This window comes from Carcharodon carcharias, chromosome 8 (assembly GCF_017639515.1).
Source record: "Carcharodon carcharias isolate sCarCar2 chromosome 8, sCarCar2.pri, whole genome shotgun sequence".
Classification (NCBI taxonomy): Eukaryota; Metazoa; Chordata; class Chondrichthyes; order Lamniformes; family Lamnidae; genus Carcharodon; species Carcharodon carcharias.
In genome coordinates this window covers 112,912,334-112,931,480 of record NC_054474.1, presented here as the reverse complement: position 1 = coordinate 112,931,480, position 19,147 = coordinate 112,912,334, and the positions used below count along the sequence as shown (strand labels likewise).

At 44.6% G+C, this 19,147-nt stretch overlaps 1 protein-coding gene across 1 annotated transcript in view; it reads right to left on the bottom strand.

Annotated features, from left to right (window-relative positions):
* Nucleotides 1–2,126: 2,126 nt before the first annotated feature.
* Nucleotides 2,127–19,147, bottom strand: part of exd3 (exonuclease 3'-5' domain containing 3) — a 381,414-nt gene continuing 364,393 nt past the window's right edge. Inside the window, exons 15-18 of the mRNA XM_041194159.1 lie at nt 14,126–14,336; nt 6,179–6,345; nt 5,125–5,301; nt 2,127–2,182 (exon numbers count right to left, since the gene is read on the bottom strand). Coding sequence (XP_041050093.1) covers nt 2,156–2,182; nt 5,125–5,301; nt 6,179–6,345; nt 14,126–14,336 — 582 coding nt within the window. The 3' untranslated portion in view covers nt 2,127–2,155. The remainder of the gene's footprint in view (nt 2,183–5,124; nt 5,302–6,178; nt 6,346–14,125; nt 14,337–19,147) is intronic.

The following is a 19,147-nucleotide window of genomic DNA, read 5'->3' as shown; positions in this document are numbered from 1 at the left end:
TAAATACCAACAGTCTATTCAACACTTCCTCCTCATCAATTTGGGCACACTGTGCCCAAACCCATTCTTTCTTGAGGGTGACCCATTGTTCGGCTACAGTTTTTCCTGCCAATCATTCGCTCCAGTCTATCTAGCCCAGCTCCGCTCTTGCCACATCGAAGTCAGTTCTCGTCCAGTTAACGATTTTTACTCTGGGTTGCCTATCACCTGTTCTATCACCAACCTAAAATGTACAATACAATGATCACTGGCTCCTAAATGTTCCCCAACTGACACTTGATCTACTTGGCCTGCCTCATTTCCAAGAATCAAGACCAACAGTGTGTCTTTTTTTGTTGGGTTGGACACATGCTGCTGTAGAACATTCTCCTGAACACAATCTAGGAACTTTTGCTCGTCACTGCCCTTTACATTACCACTGTCCCAGTCTACATTCGGGTAATTAAAGTCTCCCAATATAACTACTCTATAATGTTTGCATCCCTCTGTAATTTCCCTGCAGATTTGTTCTTCTACGTCCTTCTCACTAGTTGGCGGTCTATAGACTACACTGAGCAATGTAACTGCACACTTTTTGTTCCTTAGCTCTAGCCAAATTGAATCTGTCCTTGAACCCTCTGGGACCTCTTTCTCCAGCACTGCAATGCTCTCCTTAACCAATATCGCCACCTCTCCTCCTTTCCTATCTCTTCTGAGCACCTTGTACCCGGGAATATTTAACACCCAATTCTGCCCTTCCTTGAGCCAGGCCTCTGTTATCGCCACAACACCATATTTCCACATGGCAATCTGTGCCTGTAATACCCCAATCTTATTTACTATGCTCCGTGCGTTCACATACACACATAGTAATCCTGATTTAGGTTTTGTTACTTTCTCCCATGCCCCAAATTTATCTATTAACTTATTATCCTCTATACTAGTACTATATGTCCCTCCCAGTATTTTGTGCACCCTGGTATTCCTCTCTAATATTTTCTCTTGGCTCCCACACCCCTGCCAAGTTAGTTTAATGCCCTCCCAACACTAGCAAAACACCCCACATGGAACTCAGTCCCAGCTCTGCTCACGTGCAATCCATCCACTTGTCCAGGTTCCATCTCTCCTAGAGCCAGTCCCAGTGTCCCAGGATCTAAAGCGCTCCCTCTTGCACCATCCTACCAGCCACGCATTCATCTGCCTTATCTTCCTATTTCTGTACTCACTGGCACGTGGCACTGGGGACAATCCAGAGATTACTACACTGGAGGCCCTGCTTGTTAATTTTCCACCTAGCTCCCAAAATTCTGATTACAAGGCTTCATCCCCCTTCCTACCTAAGTCATTGGTCCCAATGTAGACCACAACCGTGGGCTGATCACCCTCCCCCTTGAAGAGTGCCCTGCAGCCGCTCTGTGACATCCTTGGCACCAGGGAGGCAACATACCATCCTGGTGTCATGCCACAGAAACACCTGTCTGCTCCCCTAACCAATGAATCCCCTATCACTATTGCTCTCTCTTTCTTCTCCTTCCCCTCCTGTACACCTCATGGTACCACAAACTTGGCTCTGACTGCACTCCTCTGGAACCAGTGTCCTCACCAGCTTCCAAAATGGAAAACTGATTTGTGAGCGGGACCCCAGGAGTCTCCTGCACTACCTACCAACTTCTCTTGGACTGTCAGGTGGTCACCTATTCCCTCTCTGTCACCAGGCCCTTAAGCTGCGGTGTGACCACCTCTCTGAACATTCTATCCACGTAGCCCTCAGCCTCACGGATGTGCCACAGTGACTCCAGCCGCAGCTCGAGCTTTGAAACCCAGAGATCAAGTTTCTGCTATTGACAGCACTTCCTGCACATGTGATTATCTGGGACACCGATAGCATCCATGACTTCACACATATTGCAGGACACGCATTCCACTTGACTGAGCTGCCCTTATATGCCTTGTCTCTACTTCCCGTACATTCACCTTAGTCTACTTTGGATTATTTATATTATTTTATTTATTGGCCTTAGATTTCCCTTATTCCTGGCGCTTCTCAGTTAAATCCAAGTATAGGAACCTTAAAAATATTACACTTTTCTCATTTACTCACCAGGTCCTACTTACCAAGGCTGCTGCTCTTCTTTCTGAGGAAAGGTAGGAAAAGAAAGGAGCACCTCCTCCCTCCTCACCGAACTCCAACTGAAGCTCCCTCCTGCAGCCAAAGTCAGCACTATAAGATATCCTGCCTTTATACACTCTGAACCTAGCCTCTAAAAACCTGATTATGCCAGTTATCTAATTAACTAGTTGCAGCTGCAAGCAGAGCCGGTATCAGCCCTGTTTTAAGGCTGGACTAAAACTCACCTCCACCCTAACAGCAGCTTTTAGTTTTAGTCTACTCTTGATCATCAGTAAAGTAATGGAAGGGTCATCAACAGTGCTATCAAGTGGCACTTGCTTAGCAATAGCCAGCTCACTGACGTTCAGCTTGGGTTCCGCCAGTGTAACTCAGCTTCAGATCTCTTTTTAGCCTTGGTTCAAACGTGGACAAAAGAGCTGAATTTCAGAGGTGAGGTGAGAGTGACAGCCCTTGATATCAAGGCAGCATTTGACCGAGTGTGGCATCAAGGAGCCCTAGCAAAACTGGAGCCGATGGGAACCAGGGGGAAAATTCTCCACTGGATGGTGTCATACCTAGCACAAAGGAAGATGGTTGTGGTTGTTGACGGTCAGCTATCTCAGCTCCAGAACATCACTGCAGGAGTTTCTCAGGGTAGTGTCCTCGGCCCAACCATCTTCAGCTGCTTCATCAACGACCTTCCTTCCATCATAAGGTTAGTAGTGGGGGTGTTCACTGATGATTGCACAATGTTCAGCACCACTCGCGACTCCCCAGGTACTGAAGCAGTCCATGTCCCAATACAGCAAGACTTGGACAATTTCCATGCTTGGGCTGACAAGTGGCAAGTGCCGCACAAGTACCAGGCAATGACCATCTCCAACAAGAGAGAATCTAACCATTACCCCTTGACGTTCAAAGGCATTACCATAGTTGAGTCCCCGACTATCAAATTCTGGGGGTTAGCATTGGCCAGTGACTGACCTGGACTAGCCATATATAAATACTGTGGCTATATGAGCAGGTCAGAGGCTAGGAATCCTGAGGCGGGTAACTTACCTCCTGACTCCCCAAAGCCTGTCCACCATCTACAAGGTCCAAGTCAGGGGTGTGATGGAATACTCTCCACTTGCCTGGATGAGTGCAGCCCCAATAACACTCAAAAAGCTTGACACCATTCAGGACAAAGCAACTCGCTTGATTGGCACCCCTTCTACAAACATTCACTCTCTCCACCACCAGTGAACAGTAGCAGCAGTGTGTACCATCTACAAGATACACTGCAGGAATTCACCGAGGCTCCTTAGGCAGCACCTTCCAAAACCAACAACCACTACCATCTAGAAAGACAAGGACAGCAGATAGATGGGAACACCACCTCCTGGAAGTTCCCCTCCAAGTCACTCACCAACCTGACTTGGAAATATATCGCCATTCCTTCACTGTCGCTGGATCAAAATCCTGGAACATCCTCCCTAACAGCACTCTGGGTGTACCTACACCACGTGAACTGCAGCGGTTCAAGAAGGCATCTCACCACCAAAGGCAATTAGCGATGGACAACAAATGCCGGCCCAGCCAGCGATGCCCAAATCCCGTAAATAAATAATTTTAAAAAAGGAATCTGGGAGAAGTTACCTACTCTTCTTTTGAACAGTGTCATGAGATTTTACAACTCCTCTTGATGATGTTAACCTCAGCAAGATCATAGTCAATGGAGATCTATTCACAGTATGCCCATAGAATCAGACTCATGGCAAGAGTGACAACTGCCCATGGAATCAGACTCATTGCAAGAGTGACGACTGCCCACAGAATGAATCATAGCAAGAGTGACGACTGCCCATAGAATCAGACTCATAGCAAGAGTGACAACTGCCCATAGAATCAGACTCATATCAAGAGTGATGACTGCTCATAGAATCTTACTTACAGTAAGGGAGAAGGAAAACCAAATGCAGGTAAAATGCCAAATGTAACTAAATAATGAGAGATTGTTCAGTTTTCACCAGAGACTCAGTCATCACATTAAACAACTTCATCAGCTGCAGGTTCGTGCACTGAACCAGGTCAAGGTCTACACTCTGCTTGTAACTGGGTTCCAAGCTCAATGGGCATATGTTCAAAAACACATGGGACAATAACAGCTGCTAAAATGCTGGAAAACTTGGAATGGAATTGAGGAACAATGGATTCCCTTGCAGCTTTACCGATTTGCCCCTTTTCTTACCAATGTTCTCTGGCATTTTTTTGATCTTCCTGAATGTGTCTTGCATTTAAGCTCTCCTATATTGGAACCCCAGCTAAGACATTCAGTGACCTGCAGTCGGACACTTAGCATTGGATGAATAATCGAAACGACCCAACTTGATGCATGAGAGTGACCAACACTTATTGACTCCCACAAGGGCAATCCATATTGAGGACAGCAGCCTGCTTTCAACCTTAATCTACACACTGCGATTTCATACCTGACTCATCTATAGCCAGAAGGGATCAAATTACATCCATACTCTCCCTTCACCCCCACTTCTCCTCTCTCATTCTCCCACCCCCTCACTCTCTCTCTCTTCCTCCTTTCCCCAAACCCTGTCCCCCCTCTCCCTTTCTCCCCTTCCACCCACCATTTTGACTTCCCCCAATCTTTCTCCCTTTGCCCCTCACCTTCCACCTCTCCCTTCCCCAACCCTCTCTCTGCTTTCTCCTTCATGCTCCTTGTCCCTCTCACCCTCTTTCACCTTCGCCACTCATCTCTGACCTTTCTCCCTCACCCTCCTTCCCCCTCTAGCCCCTCATTCCGGATCCTTCTTTCCCCCCCTCACTGTCTCCCTTCCCCCTCACCCTCTATTCTCTTCACTCCTGCTCACCCTTTTCTCCCTCACTCTCCCTCCCCCTTACCCTGTCTCCCCATTCCCATCCACTGACCTCTCCCTCCTCACCCTCTTCTTCCCTCTCACTTCCTTTCTGCCTTCCTCCCCTCTCTTTTGCCCTCAGAATCTCTCACCTTCCTCCACTCACTCCAAGCTCTGTCTCACCTCTGCAGCCTTCCTGTGATCATCTTCATTCGCCAGAATCTTCACATCCACTCCGAGACGGCGGAGGTATCGGCCCAGCCCCTGCAACATGTTGTCACAGATGACACTGAATTCTGAGGGTGATATTGGAGGGAAGGATGATATCTTTCTCAGTGCTGGCTGAGGAGTCTGCACACTCTGCATAAATAAAGAGCATCAAAATGTGGCTGAGAAGAAACTCAATATCAGCAGCGTATTTTAAAATTAAGCAAGGCAGAATTAACGGGAGATGGTAGGGTACTGGTAATGTCATTAGGCTAGTAATCCGGAGTCCCAGTCTCAAATCCTACCAAGGCAGTGGGTATAATTTAAATTCAGTTAATGAAATATAAAAAGCTAGTCTCAGTAATAGTGACCATGAAACTATCGTCAAGTGTTGTAAAAACCCATCTGGTTCACTAACTAATGTCCTTTAAGGGAGAAAATCTGCCATCCAGACCCAAAGCAATGTGGTTGGCTCTTAACTCTGGCCCTCTGAAATGGCCCAGCAATCCAAGGGCAATTAGGGATGGGCAACAAATGCTGGCTTTGCCAGCAATGCCCACATTGAGTGAAAGAATAAAAAAAGAGTTACTGATCCAAACCCTGCTCTTTGACCCTTGCTAGAACTACCTCTCTGAAAAACATGACAACACTCCCAATGCCCTGTTCAAGCCATAGCTAAGCATCAGAACCCATAACCTATCCAGCAGCAAAACCGTTTCTTTAAACACTGCAACATTAACTGCATCCAGACGCCATTTTTGAAATCTCAATCTGTTTCATTCTGTATCAAATCCATGTGGAACCAGCCCACCAAGGCTCCACACCACCCTGTCCATCATTGCATCTCTCCCTCTCCACTCCCCTCCCCCTCTGCCTCCTCCCTTTGCATCACTACAACTTCTCTGATACTTCACCCTCCCTCTCCCTTAAGGAATCCCAGACGTTCATTCTATCAATATTCACGTCCTCCAATGAAACACACATATTTAGTGATAGTTGATGAATTTTAAACAGCTGTTCTGTCTCCTACCTGAAATGGGAAGGTGGGACTGCTCTTGTTTCTCTTTGCTTTCTTTTCCCTTCCCCTCTTTTCCATTTTCAACACCATACACTCTTCAAGACTGCAGCTCAGTCCAAAACGTTGTGGGTCCTGTTGCAAGGCATCATAAACATCCAACAGGCAGTAGGCATCAGCCGCTGCAGAGAAAGCACACAGCAAAAGGCAACAATTTATTTACTCTTCCTCTCTCCATTTGTTTCCTGTCTCTTCATCTCTTGAAGGCACTGACTCTCACTGGGATACAGTTCCACATACACGCACTCTCACTCGGGTATTGTTCCACAGGCACTGACTCTCATTGGGATACAGTTCCACACACACACACACACTCTCCTCGGGTATGGTTCCACAGACACTGACTCTCACTGGGGTACAGTTCCACAGACACTGACTCTCACTGGGGTGCAGTTCCACAGACACTGACTCTCACTGGGGTACAGTTCCACAGACACTGACTCTCACTGGGGTACAGTTCCACAGACACTGACTCTCACTGGGGTACAGTTCCACACTGATTCTCATTGGGGTACAGATGCACAAGCACTGACTCTCACTGGGGTACAGTTCCACAGGCACTGACTCTCACTGGGGTGCAGTTCCACACACACTGACTCTCCACTGGGATACAGTTCTACATGCACTGACTCTCACTGGGGTACAGTTCCACACACACTGACCTTCACTGAGGTACAGTTCCACAGGCACTGACTCACTGGGGTACAGTTCCACAAGGACCAAGATCCCCTCTAATATCTCACCCAATACGGCTAGTTTCATGTGGGTACATGATGACAGGATTTTCATGCATGGCTATCACAGCTGAGCCCAAAACGCCACCTCCACATGTGCAATTTCCAGCAGACATCATGGGAAATGTTCCCTTTAAAATTTAGTTCTTGTGCATGGCTATATTTTTCAGTGCACAGTTCCTTCAGCATTCTTGGCACAGCCAAACTCCTGCTCAACTTAGCAGAGGTGTTGGTAATGGGTGGTAGTCAGGTGTGAGAAGCTGGAATGATTTCCCTCCCCACTGGCTAGTGCTGTGGCCTGTGACTTTCTGATCAGAACAACCAACACTATGCTGAGCCTTTTGGCTAGTCACAAGCTGCGAACTGCCAAACTGGGATACGGTTCCACACACATTGACTCTCACTGGGGTACAGTTCCACATGCTCTGACTCTCACTGGGATACAGTTCCACATGCTCTGACTCTCACTGGGATACTAAGTTCAGTCATAGAGGTCACAAGGTTATGGTTGCAGGGCAAGGAAATTTGAAGCTGGACAGCCATTTTGTGGCTCCCACCAGCAACAGTGTGAAAATAATGTTGGTTGAGGGATAAAGATTGGCCAGGGCATGGGGAGAAGTCCCCTGCTCTTCTTCAAATAGGACAGAGAAGGAATTCCAGGGAGACTCGGGGCTGAAAGCAGTGCAAGGGCAGAGCGAGGCTTCCAGGGAGACTCGGGGATGAAAGTGGAGTGAGGACAGAGCAAGAGTTCCAGGGAGACCCGGGGCTGACTGGAGAGGAGAGGCCACCAAGAGCGGTATAAAAGCGTACGAAAAACAGAGGCCGAGACTGGAGAGGAGAGCCATATCCTTGGGATTTTCAGGCAGTGGACCTTAAGGGACATCATGATTCAAAAAGGGACATCATGATTCAAAAAGTGACCCGACGCGGGGGAGGCAGCTGATTGGTGAGTAAGGTCAGGTGAGCACTTCCACTTCTACTTTTCCTACTAACTAAACTGCCGCAGTCCATTAGCTTAAACAAAATAAGGTGAGAACTTTGGACTGTAGTGGGAGTGTTTCGGGTGGAATAAGGCCCCTTGAGTAGTTAGTAGTCTTTAAAGGGAGTAACTAACGAGCTTATTTAATCTAAAGGGAAGTCATGGCCGCAGAGCTCGCGTCCATGATATGCTCTATGTGGGAAGTCATGGACAATTCCAGTGCCCTTGGTGACTATGTGTACAGGAAGTGTGTCCAGCTGCAGCTACTGGCTTACCGCATTCTGGAGCTGGAGCTGTGAGTAGATTCACTGTGGAACATCTGTGATGCTGAGATTGTTGTGGACAGCATGTTCAGTGAGGTGGTCACACCACAGATAAAGACTGAACAGGCAGAAAGGGGATGGGTGACCAACAGGTAGAGTAGCGGAAGGCAGTTAGTACAGGAGTCCCCTGTGGCCACCCCCTCTCTAACAGATATATTGTTTTGGATACTGTTGGGGAAGACGACTTCTCAGGGGAAAGCAGGAGCCAAGTCCATGGCACCATGGGTGGCTCAGTTGCACAAGAGTGGCAGGGTTATCGTGATAGGGGATTCAATAGTAAGGGGAACAGACAGGCATTTCTGCAGGTACAAAATAGACTCCAGGATGGTATGTTGCATCCCTGGTGCCAGGATCAAGGATGTCTCAGAGAGGCTGCAGGGCATTCTGAGGGGGGTGGGTGAATAGCCAGTGCTCGTGTACATATTGGTACCAGCGAGATAGGTGAAAAAAAGAGATGAGGTCCTACAAGCTGAATATAGGGTGTTAGGACGTGTATTAAAAAGAAGGACCTCAAAGGTAGTAAGGATTACTACCAGTGCCATGTCCTAGAGAGAGTAGAAATAACAGGGTACATCAGATAAACACATGACTGAAGAAATGGCGTAGAGGGGAGGAATTCAGGTTCCCGGGACATTGGGACTGTTTCTGGGAAGGTGAGACCAATGCAAACAGGACAGGTTGCATCTGGGCAGGACAGGATCCAATGTCCTCGGGGGGGTTTTTGCTAGTGAGGTTGGGGAGGGTTTAAACTAGAATGGGAGGGGGATGGGAACCTGAGCAGGGAGACAGGAGGGGGAAACAAGGATAGAAATGAAAGACAGAAAAGTAAGAAGCAAAAGTGGAAGGCAGAAAAAACAAGGGCGAGAAACAATTGGGGGTCATAGTGCAAAATAAAGCTAAGGTGACTAAGGAGGTTAAAAAGACAAGCCTAAAGGCATTGTGTCTTAATGCTTGGATCATTCGCAGGTAGGTGGATTAACAGCGCAAATAAATATAAACGGTTATGATATAGTTGCAATTACGGAGACATGGCTGCAGGGTGACCAAGGATGGGAACTGATCATCCATGGGTATTCAATATTTAGGAAGGGCAATCAGGTAGGAAAAGGAGGTGGGGTAACATTGTTAGTAAAGGAGGAAATCAACGCAATAGTGAGGAAGGATATTGGCTCAGAAAATCGTGATGCAGAATCTGTTTGGGTGAAGAAGCACCAAAGGGCAGAAAACGTTGGTGGCCCCCAAATAGTAATGAAGATGTAAGGGAAGGCATTAAGCAGGAAATTAGAGACGCAAGCAATAACGGTACAACTGTAATCATGGATGACTTTAATTGACAGATAGATTGGACAAACCAAATTAGCAATAATATTGTGGGAGGACGATTTCCGGGAGTGTGCACGTGATGGTATTTTAGACCAATACGCTGAGGAATCAATTAGAGAGTAGGCTATCCAAGACTGGGTATTATGTAATGAGAAAGGATTAATTAACAATCTTGTGCCTTGGGGAAAAGCTACCATAAAATGATAGAGTTGTTCATTAGAATGGAGAGTGAAGAATTTGAATCCAAAACTCGGGTACTGAATTTAAATAAAGGGAACAACGGGGCTATGAGGCGCGAGTTGGCAATGATGGATTGGGGAACCTTACTAAAAGGGTTGACAGTGGATAGACATTGGCTAATATTTAAGGAACATATGCATGAATTACAACAATTATTCATTCCTATCTGGCGCAAAAGTAATACAGGAAAGGTGGCTCAATCATGGATTACAAAAAAGTTAGGGATAGTATCAGATCCGAAGAGGCGACATATAAAATTGCCAGGAAAGCAGCAAGCCTGAGAATTGGGAGCAGTTTAGAATTCAGCAAAAATGGACAAAAAGGTTCACAGAATCACACAGTGCAGAAGAGGTCCTTCGGCCCATCAAGTCTGCACCGACATGTGAGGAACACCTGACCTATCTACCTCATCCCATTTACCAGCACTTGGCCATAGCCTTGAATGTTATGACATGCCAAGTGCTCATCCAGGTACTTTTTAAAGGATGTGAGGCAACCCTCCTCCACCACCCTCCCAGGCAGCGCATTCCAGACCGTCACCACCCTCTGAGTAAAAACGTTTTTCCTCACATCCCCCTAAACCTCCTGCCCCTCACCTTGAACTTGTGTTCCTTCGTCAACTAAGGGGAACAGCTGCTCCCTATACGCCCTGTCCATGCACCTCACAATCTTGTAAACCTCAATCTTGTCACCCCTCAGAATTCTCTGCTCCAACTAAAACAACCCAAGTCTATCCAACCTCTCTTCATAACTTAAATGTTTCATCCCATGCAAAATCCTGGTGAATTTCCTCTGCACCCCATCCAGTGCAATCACATCCTTCCTATAATGTGGCTACCAGAACTGCACACAGTACTCCAGCTGTGGCCTCACCAACGTTCTATACAACTCCAACATGACCTCCCTACTTTTGTAATATATGCCTCGATTGATAAAGGCAAGTGTCCCATATGCCTTTTTCACCAACCCACTAACATGCCCCTCTGCCTTCAGAGATCTATGGACACACACACCAAGATCCCTTTGTTCCTCAGAACTTCCTAGTGCCATGCTGTTCATTGAATACTTCCTTGTCAAATTACTCCTTCCAAAGTGTATCACCTCACACTTTTCAGGGTTAAATTCCATCTGCCACTTATCTGCCCATTTGACCATCCCGTCTATATCTTCACCTCACTGTTAACCACCTGGCCAATCTTTGTGTCATCCGCAAATTTACTAATCCTAACCCCCACATAGCCATCTATGTTGTTTATATAAATGACACATAATAGGGGACCCAGCACAGATCCCTGTGGTACGCCATTGGACACGGGCTTCCAGTCACTGAAGCAGCCTTCTGTCATAGGCCTCTGTCCTACAACTAAGCCAATTTTGAATCCACCTTATCAAATTACCCTGCATCCCATGTGCATTTGCCTTCTTTATAAGTCTCCCATGTGGGATCTTGTCAAAGGCTTTGCTGAAATCCAGATAAACTACATCAACTGCACTACCCTCATCTACACACCTGGTCACCTCCTCAAAAAATTCAATCAAATTTGTTAGGTATGACCTCCCTCTGACAAAGCCATGCTGACTATCCCTGATCAAACATTGCCTCTCCAAGTGGAGATAGATTCTCTCCTTCAGAATTTTCTCTGACGTGAGACTCGCTGGCCTATAGTTCCCTGGCTTATCTCTACAACCCTTCTTAAATAGCGGAACCACATTAGCTGTCCTCCAGTCCTCTGACACTTCCCCCGTGGCCAGAGAGGAACTAAAAATTTGGATCAGAGCCCCTGCGATCTCCTCCCTTGCCTCCCTCAGCAGTCTGGCACACAAATCATCTGGACCTGGAGATTTGTCCACTTTTAAGCCTGCCAACACCTCCAATACCTTGTCACTCCCTATATCAATTTGCTCAAGAACCTCACAGACTCTCTCCCCGAGTTCCATACCTTCATCCTCTTGGTTGAAGATTGATCAGGATTGGGAAAATGGAGTATGAGAGTAAGCTTGTAAGGAACATAGAAACTGACTGTAAAAGCTTCTATAAATATGTGAAGAGAAAAAGATTAGTGAAGACAAATGTAGGTCCCTGACAGTCAGAAACGGGGGAAATTCTAAAGGGGAACAAAGAAATGGCAGAAGAATTGAACACACATTTTGGTTCTGTCTTCACAAAAGAGGACACAAATAATTTCCCAGAAATGTTTGGGAACCAAGGGTCTAGTGAGGGAGGAATTGAAGAAAATCAGTATTAGTAAAATAATGGTGCTAGAGAAATTAATGGGGTTAAAGGCTGAAAAATCCCCTGGGCCTGATAACCTACATCCCAGAGTACTAAAGGAAGTGGGCCTGGAAATATTGGACACATTGGTGGTCATCTTCCAAAACTTCTATAGACTCTGGAGCAGTTCCTACAGATTGGAGCATGGCAAATGTAACCCCACTAGTTAAAAAAGGAGGGAGAGAAAAAACAGAGAATTACAGACCAGTTAGCCCAACATCAATAATGAGGAAAATGCTAGAGTCTATTATAAAAGATATGGTAATAGAACACTTGGAAAGCATTAACAGGATTAGACAAAGTCAGCGTGGGTTTATGAAAGGGGAAATCATGCTTAACTAATGTACTGGAGTTTTTTGAGGATGTAACTAGTAGAATAGTTAAGGGAGAACCAGTGGATGTGGTGTATTTGGATTTCAAGAAGGCTTTTGATAAGGTCCCACATAAGAGGCTAAAGGGCAAAATTTAAGCAAATGGGATCGGGGGTAATATACTGGCATTAAGATTAAGAAATGGTTGACAGACCGGTAACAGAGAGTGGGAATAAATGGGTCTTTTTCCGGGTGGCAGGCGGTGGGTGACTAGTGGCATACCGCAGGGATCAGTGCTTGGACCCCAGCTATTCATGATATATATAATGACTTGGATGAAGGGACCAAATGTAATATTTCCAAGTTTGCAGACAACACAAAACCGGGCGGGTTTGTGAGTGAGAAGGATGCAAGGAGACTTCAGGGTGATTTAGACAAGTTGTGTGTGTGGGCAAACACATGGCAGATGCAGTATAATGTGGATAAATGTGAAGTTATACCTTTCAGTGTGAAAAACAGAAAGGCAGGGTATTATTTAAATGGTGATATATTGGGAAATGTGGATGTACAAAGGGATCTGGGTGTCCTTGTACACCAGTCAATGAAAGTAAACAGGCAGGTGCAGCAAGCAATTAGGAAGGCAAATGGTAGGTTGGCCTTCATTGCAAGAGGATTTGAGAAGTAGGGATGTCTTACTGCAGTTATATAGGGTTTTGGTGGGACCACACCCAGAGTATTGTGTGCAATTTTGGTTTTCTTACCTAAGAAAGGATATACTTGCCATAGAGGGAGTGCAACAAAGGTTCACTAGGCTGAAACTGGGGATGGTAGGACTGGCGTGAAGAGAAACTGGTTCGACTGGGCCTGTATTCACTAGAGTTTTCAAGAATGAGAAGGATCTGATTGAAATGTATAAAATTCTAACAGGGCTAGACAGACTGAATGCAGGGAGGACGTTTCCCCTGGTTAGGGAGTCTGGAACCAGGGGCCAGTCTCAGGATATGGGGCAGGCCATTTAGGATTGAGACAGGGAAAGATTTCTTCACTTAGAGGGTGGAATTCTCTACCACAGAAGGCTGTGGGAGCCGGGTCACTGATATTCAAAAAAGAAATTGATACATCTTTGGATATTAAGGGCATCAAGGGGTATGGAGAGAAAGCGGGAATATGGCGTTGAAATAGGGGATCAGCCATGATCATATTGAATGGTCGAGCAGGCTTGAAGGGCCAAATGGCCTATTCATACTCCTCGTTTCTATGTGTCTAGTGCCATGGAGTCTCTTACAGCCACCTAAATTAGATGTTTGCTATCTCATTTGTACCTCTGACAGTGCAGAACTCCTTCAGTTTTGCATTCATGCGTTTGCCTACATTATGTGCTAAAGTCTCTGGATGGGGATTGGAACTCTTCTAATTCAGAGGTGAGCGGGACCACCCAGCCACAGCTGACACCACAGGTTGTGTATCCCAGCATCAGGCACTAGGCTCCCCTCAGGAAGCTCAGTCTCACATTCGGGACATAACCAGACAATGGACAGACCTGGACTTCTGTTTCTATTAGTCTCTAATTTCTAAAGGTTCAAAAATATTTCTTGTGTCAAATCATCACAATCCTCTTGTCTGACTTGTAAAGAGGTACAAGGGGTTTCTGGGCACAAACGCATGCCAGTGCGGGTATTTTCCACAAGGAGCGGGTAACAAGCTTACAGGAGCTGCTCACCTGCGTAAAGGATCTGTTGAAGTCGGAGAGGCCGTTTCTCCCAGTTAGATAACTGTTCTGTTTTATCCAGCGGTTGCCCCAGCACGCACTGCACAAGGAGACTGAGCCCCTTTTCACACTGTCTGTTTCCCAAGTTTGCATCATCCTCTGCTGACAGCAGCACATCCAAGCCTCTTCTTTTGTCTTCTCTTTGAACTGGCACTCTCTGCAGCTGAACACAGAATTCATACATTTCAATTATTCAGTAAGGGTGGCTTCTGTATAAACTCTCACTTCAGAGCTGGGTGCAGGCTCCTTGCGCTCACTCACTAATTCAGCATCAAATGACAATCTCACTCAGATTGAGCAAGGGCACCCCCGACAGGGGAAATGCAGAAAGCTTGGGGCTGTTCCACTTATTGTACCTTTTCCTATTTTTCTGTTTCTTTCCATTTTGTGGTTGTTTCCACGTACTGGAGGAATATCAAGTTTACAGAATCACAGAATAGTTACAGCACTGGAGGCCATTCAGCCCATCATATCTGCACCAGCTATCCAAACGAGAAAGGCACCTAGTGCCATTTCACTGCCTTCTCCCTGAATCCCTACACATTCTTCCTTTTCAGATAATAATCCAATTCTCTCTTGAATGCCTTGAATGAACCTGCCTTTATCACACTCACAGGCAGTGCATTCCAGATCTTAAACACTCGCTGTGTGAAAAAGTTTCTCACGTCTCCATTGCTTCTTTTGCCAATCACCTTAAATCTGTGCCCTTTTGTTCTTGATCCATTCACCAGTAGGAACATTTTTCCCTATCTACTCTGTCCAGACCCCTCATGATATTGAACTCCTCTATCAAATCTCCTCTCAGCCTTCTCTTCGCCAGGGAAAGTAGCCCCAGCTTTTTCAATTTATCTACGTAACTGAAGTCCCTCATCCCTGGAACCATTCGTGTGAATCTTTTCTGCAATCTCCCCAATGTCTTCACATCTTTTCTAAAGTGTGGCACTCAAAATTGGATGCAGTTGAGGCCGAAGCAGTGTTTTCTACAAGATTAACATAGCTTCCTTGCTCTTTAACTCCATGCCCCTATTAATAAAGCCCAGGATACTGTATACTTTATTAACTGCTCTCTCAACTTGTCCTACCACCTCAATAACTTACGTACATTTTTTTTATATTACTTGTTCATAGGATATGGGCATTGCTGGCTAGGCCAGCATTTATTGCCCATCCCTAATTGCCCTTGTTCAGAGGGCACTTAAGAGTCAACCACATTGCTATGGGTCTGGAGCCACATGTAGACCAGACCAGGTAAGGACGGCAGATTACCTTCCCTAAAGGGCATTAGTGAATTAGATAAGTTTTTTCGATAATTGCCAATGGTTTCGTGGTCATCCTTAGATTTTTAATTCCAGATTTTTTTATTGAATTCAAATTCCATCTGCCGAACCCAGGTCCCTAGAACATTAGCCTGAGTCCTTGGATTACCACTACACCACAGCCTCTCCAGGTCCCTCTGCTCTTGCACTCCCTTATTTTATATTGTCTCTCTGTGTTCTTCCTACTGAAATGAATCACTTCACACTTCTCTGAATTGAATTTCATCTACCACTTGTCCACCTATTCCACCAATCTGTGTTCTTTTGAAATTCTTCACTATCCTCTTCACAGTTCACAATACTTCAAAGTTTCATATCATCACCAAATTTTGAAATTGTGCCCTGTACACCAAAGTCTTGGTCATTAATATATATCAGGAAGAGCAAAGTTCCCAACATCGCCCCTTGGGCAACTCCACTACAAACCATGCTCCATCCGAAAAACATCCATTAAGCACTACTCTGTTTCCTGTCGCTCAGTCAATTTTGTATCTATGTTGCTGCTGTCCCGTTTATTCCATGAACTCTAACTTTGCTCACAAATCTGTTGTGAGGCATTTTATGAAGTACCTTTTGGAGGTCCATGTAAATCAGAACAACAGCATTGCCCTCATCAACCGTCTCCGTTACCTCTTCAAAAAACTCTAGCAGGTTGGGAATACACGATTTGCCCTTAACAAATCTGTGCTGGCTTTCTTAACCTAAATATGCCCAAGTGATGATTAATTTTGTCGCGAATTATTGTTCCTAGAAGCTTCCCCGCCACTAAAATTAAACTTAATATACAAACTACAGAGGAAATCTTAAAAAATGGAATAAGAACAGTAATGAAGCAATATGCAAATAGATAAGTGGTTAACATAAAATGGAATCCAAAAGTCTTTAATAAACATGGAAATAGTAAAATAGTAGTCAAAGGAAGAGTGGGGCTGTTTTGGGACCAAAAAGGTCTTCTCATGAAGGCAGGGGGCATGGGCTGTGGTATTAAATAAATACTTTGCATCCGTCTTCACCATAGAAGAGGATACTGTCAATATAGCATTAAAATAGAGGGCAATAGAGGTATTGCATAGGATAAAAATAAAGAGAAGGTTGGCAGAACTCAAAATAGAAAACTCACCCTGGTCTGGATGAGATGCATCCTGGGTTACTGAAGAAAGTAAGGGTAGAAATTGCAGAGGTGCTGGCCATAATTTCCCAGTCTTCCTTGGATATGGGAACAATGCTGGAGGACTGATTGATTGTAAATGTTACACCCTTGTCTAAAAAAGGTAGAGGATTAAATCCAGCTAGTGCAGACCAGTCAGCTGGTGGGAAAACTTTGAGAGACAATTACTTGGGACAAAATGAACTGGCAATTGCAAAAGTGAGAGTTCGTAAACTAAAGTCAGCACAGGTTTGAAAGGCAAATCATATTCGACTAACTTAATTGAGCTCTCTGAAGTAAAGTAGAGTTGATGAAAGTTGCGTGATAAATGTTGTACATATGGACTTACAAAAGGTATTTGACAAAATACCAAATAAAAGATTTGTCAACAAAATTAAAAACCTTGGAATTAAAGGGAAAGGGACAGCATGGATACAAAACTGTCTAAGGGACAGAAAGCAGAGACTTTTGGTGAATAGTTTTTCAGACTGGAGGGATGTATTCAGTAGTGGTCTCTGCTATTAGGATCGCTGCTCTTTTCATATAAATCAATGACTTGGACTTGGGTATACAAGACATCATTCCAAAGTATGCAGATGGTATGAAACCTGGAAATGTAGTAAAAAATATGGCAGACAGTAACAGGCTTCAGGGGGGCACAAACATGAAATTTAACACAGAGCAATGTGAAGTGACACACTTTAATAGAAAGAAAAAGAAGAGGCTATGGACTAAATGGTACAATTTTATAGGGAGAGAAGAGAGACCTGAAGGTTTATGTACACAATTTTCTGAAAGTGGCAGGACAAGTTGAAAAGCATGTTAAAAAGCATAAGGGATGCTTGATTTTATTACTAGAGGATTACAGTATGAAAGTAGGAAAGTTATGTTAAACCTTTATAAAGCACTGGTTAGGCCTTAGTTGGAACATTGTGTTCAATTCTGGGCACCAAACTTTAGAAAGGATGTTAAGGCCTGAGAGAGGGTGCAGGGGAGATTTACTAGAATGCTATCAGCGATGAGGGACTTCAATTATGTCGAGACACTAGAGAAACTGAAGTTGTTCTCCTAAGAACAGAGAAGGTTAAGAGGACCTTAGTTCTGATGAAAGGACATCAGTGTGAAACATTTACTGTTTCTCTCTCAACAAATGCTGCCTGACCAGCTCAGTACTTCTAGCATTTTCTGTTTTTCTCTAAGATTAAGAGGAGATTTGATGGCCAAGGAGTAAATAAGGAGAAACTCTTTCCAGTGACGGAAGGGTTAATAACCAGAGGACACAAATGTAAGTTGATTGGCAAAAGAACCAGAGATGAAATGACAAAACATTTTTCTTTTACAGTGAGGTGTTGTGACCTGAAATGCACTGGCTGAAAGGATAGTCGAAGCAGATTCAATAATAACATTCAAAAAAGAATAGGAAAATACTTGAAGGGAAAGGAAAAAAATACAGGGCTTTGGCAAAAGGGCGATGAGTGGGAGTAATTGAATCACTCTACCAAAGAGAAAGCACAGGCGCAAAAGGCTGAATGGCTTTCCTCTGTGCTGTATCTCTCTATGATTCGATGAAAGAATTTGCATTTCTAGAGCCTCTTACACAACCTCAGGACAACCCGAAGTGCTTCACAGCCAATGGAATACTCCTGAAGTGTAGTTACTGCCGTAATGTAGGAAACATGACAACCAGTTTGTGCATAGCAAAACCACACAAATAGCAATGCAATAATCATCAGATGGTCTGTTTTCATAATGTTGGTTGAGGAATAAATATTTTACAGGACAGTGAGGAGAACTTACCACATGTTACAATTGTGAGGTTTATAATGTTCTAGGACTATATCTTTTAGTTTATAAGAATGTTATAGTTTGGGACTGTACCTTTAAATTTAGGGCAAAAGAAAGGGGTCATGTGTTAAGAGTCTGTCTGACAGTAAGCCTGGTTGGTTTAATTGTTAGAGATCAGAGGGAAAACTCCAATTATTTTGTTCAGAGGGAGGTGTAAGGTATTTACATTTAGAGATAATGCAAGCAGTTATTGATTATACTTTAAAGTCTCCAAAGTTCCTGAAAGGTGTCATAGCTATTAAGCTGTAAACAGCGGTGTTGTAAACTATTGCTTTGCTTCTAAGATGAAAGGAAAACTGGGATTAGAGGTAATTGATTAGTATTTCTACTGAGATACAAAGGCAATAAGAAAGGTAGCAGAGAAAGCCATTTTGAGTTCAGATTACAGGCTTCCCTATAAATCCAGAAATACCACAGACAGAAAGGGTTGCAGCTTTGATCTCGTATGTAGGATGATCAGACTTTCAAAAGTCAAAACCAGGACACATTGAAAAGCTTTGGGAAGGCAGGACTCCATGATGATGACATGTTGGACAACTAATGGCAGGAGGTGAGATGTGATGACATGTCCTGGAACATGTCCAGCCAGAGTTGGCAACCCTATTAAGACACCCAATTATTGAAGACAGTAGTCACAAACCACATTCTTTTGTTTCAATTATATTC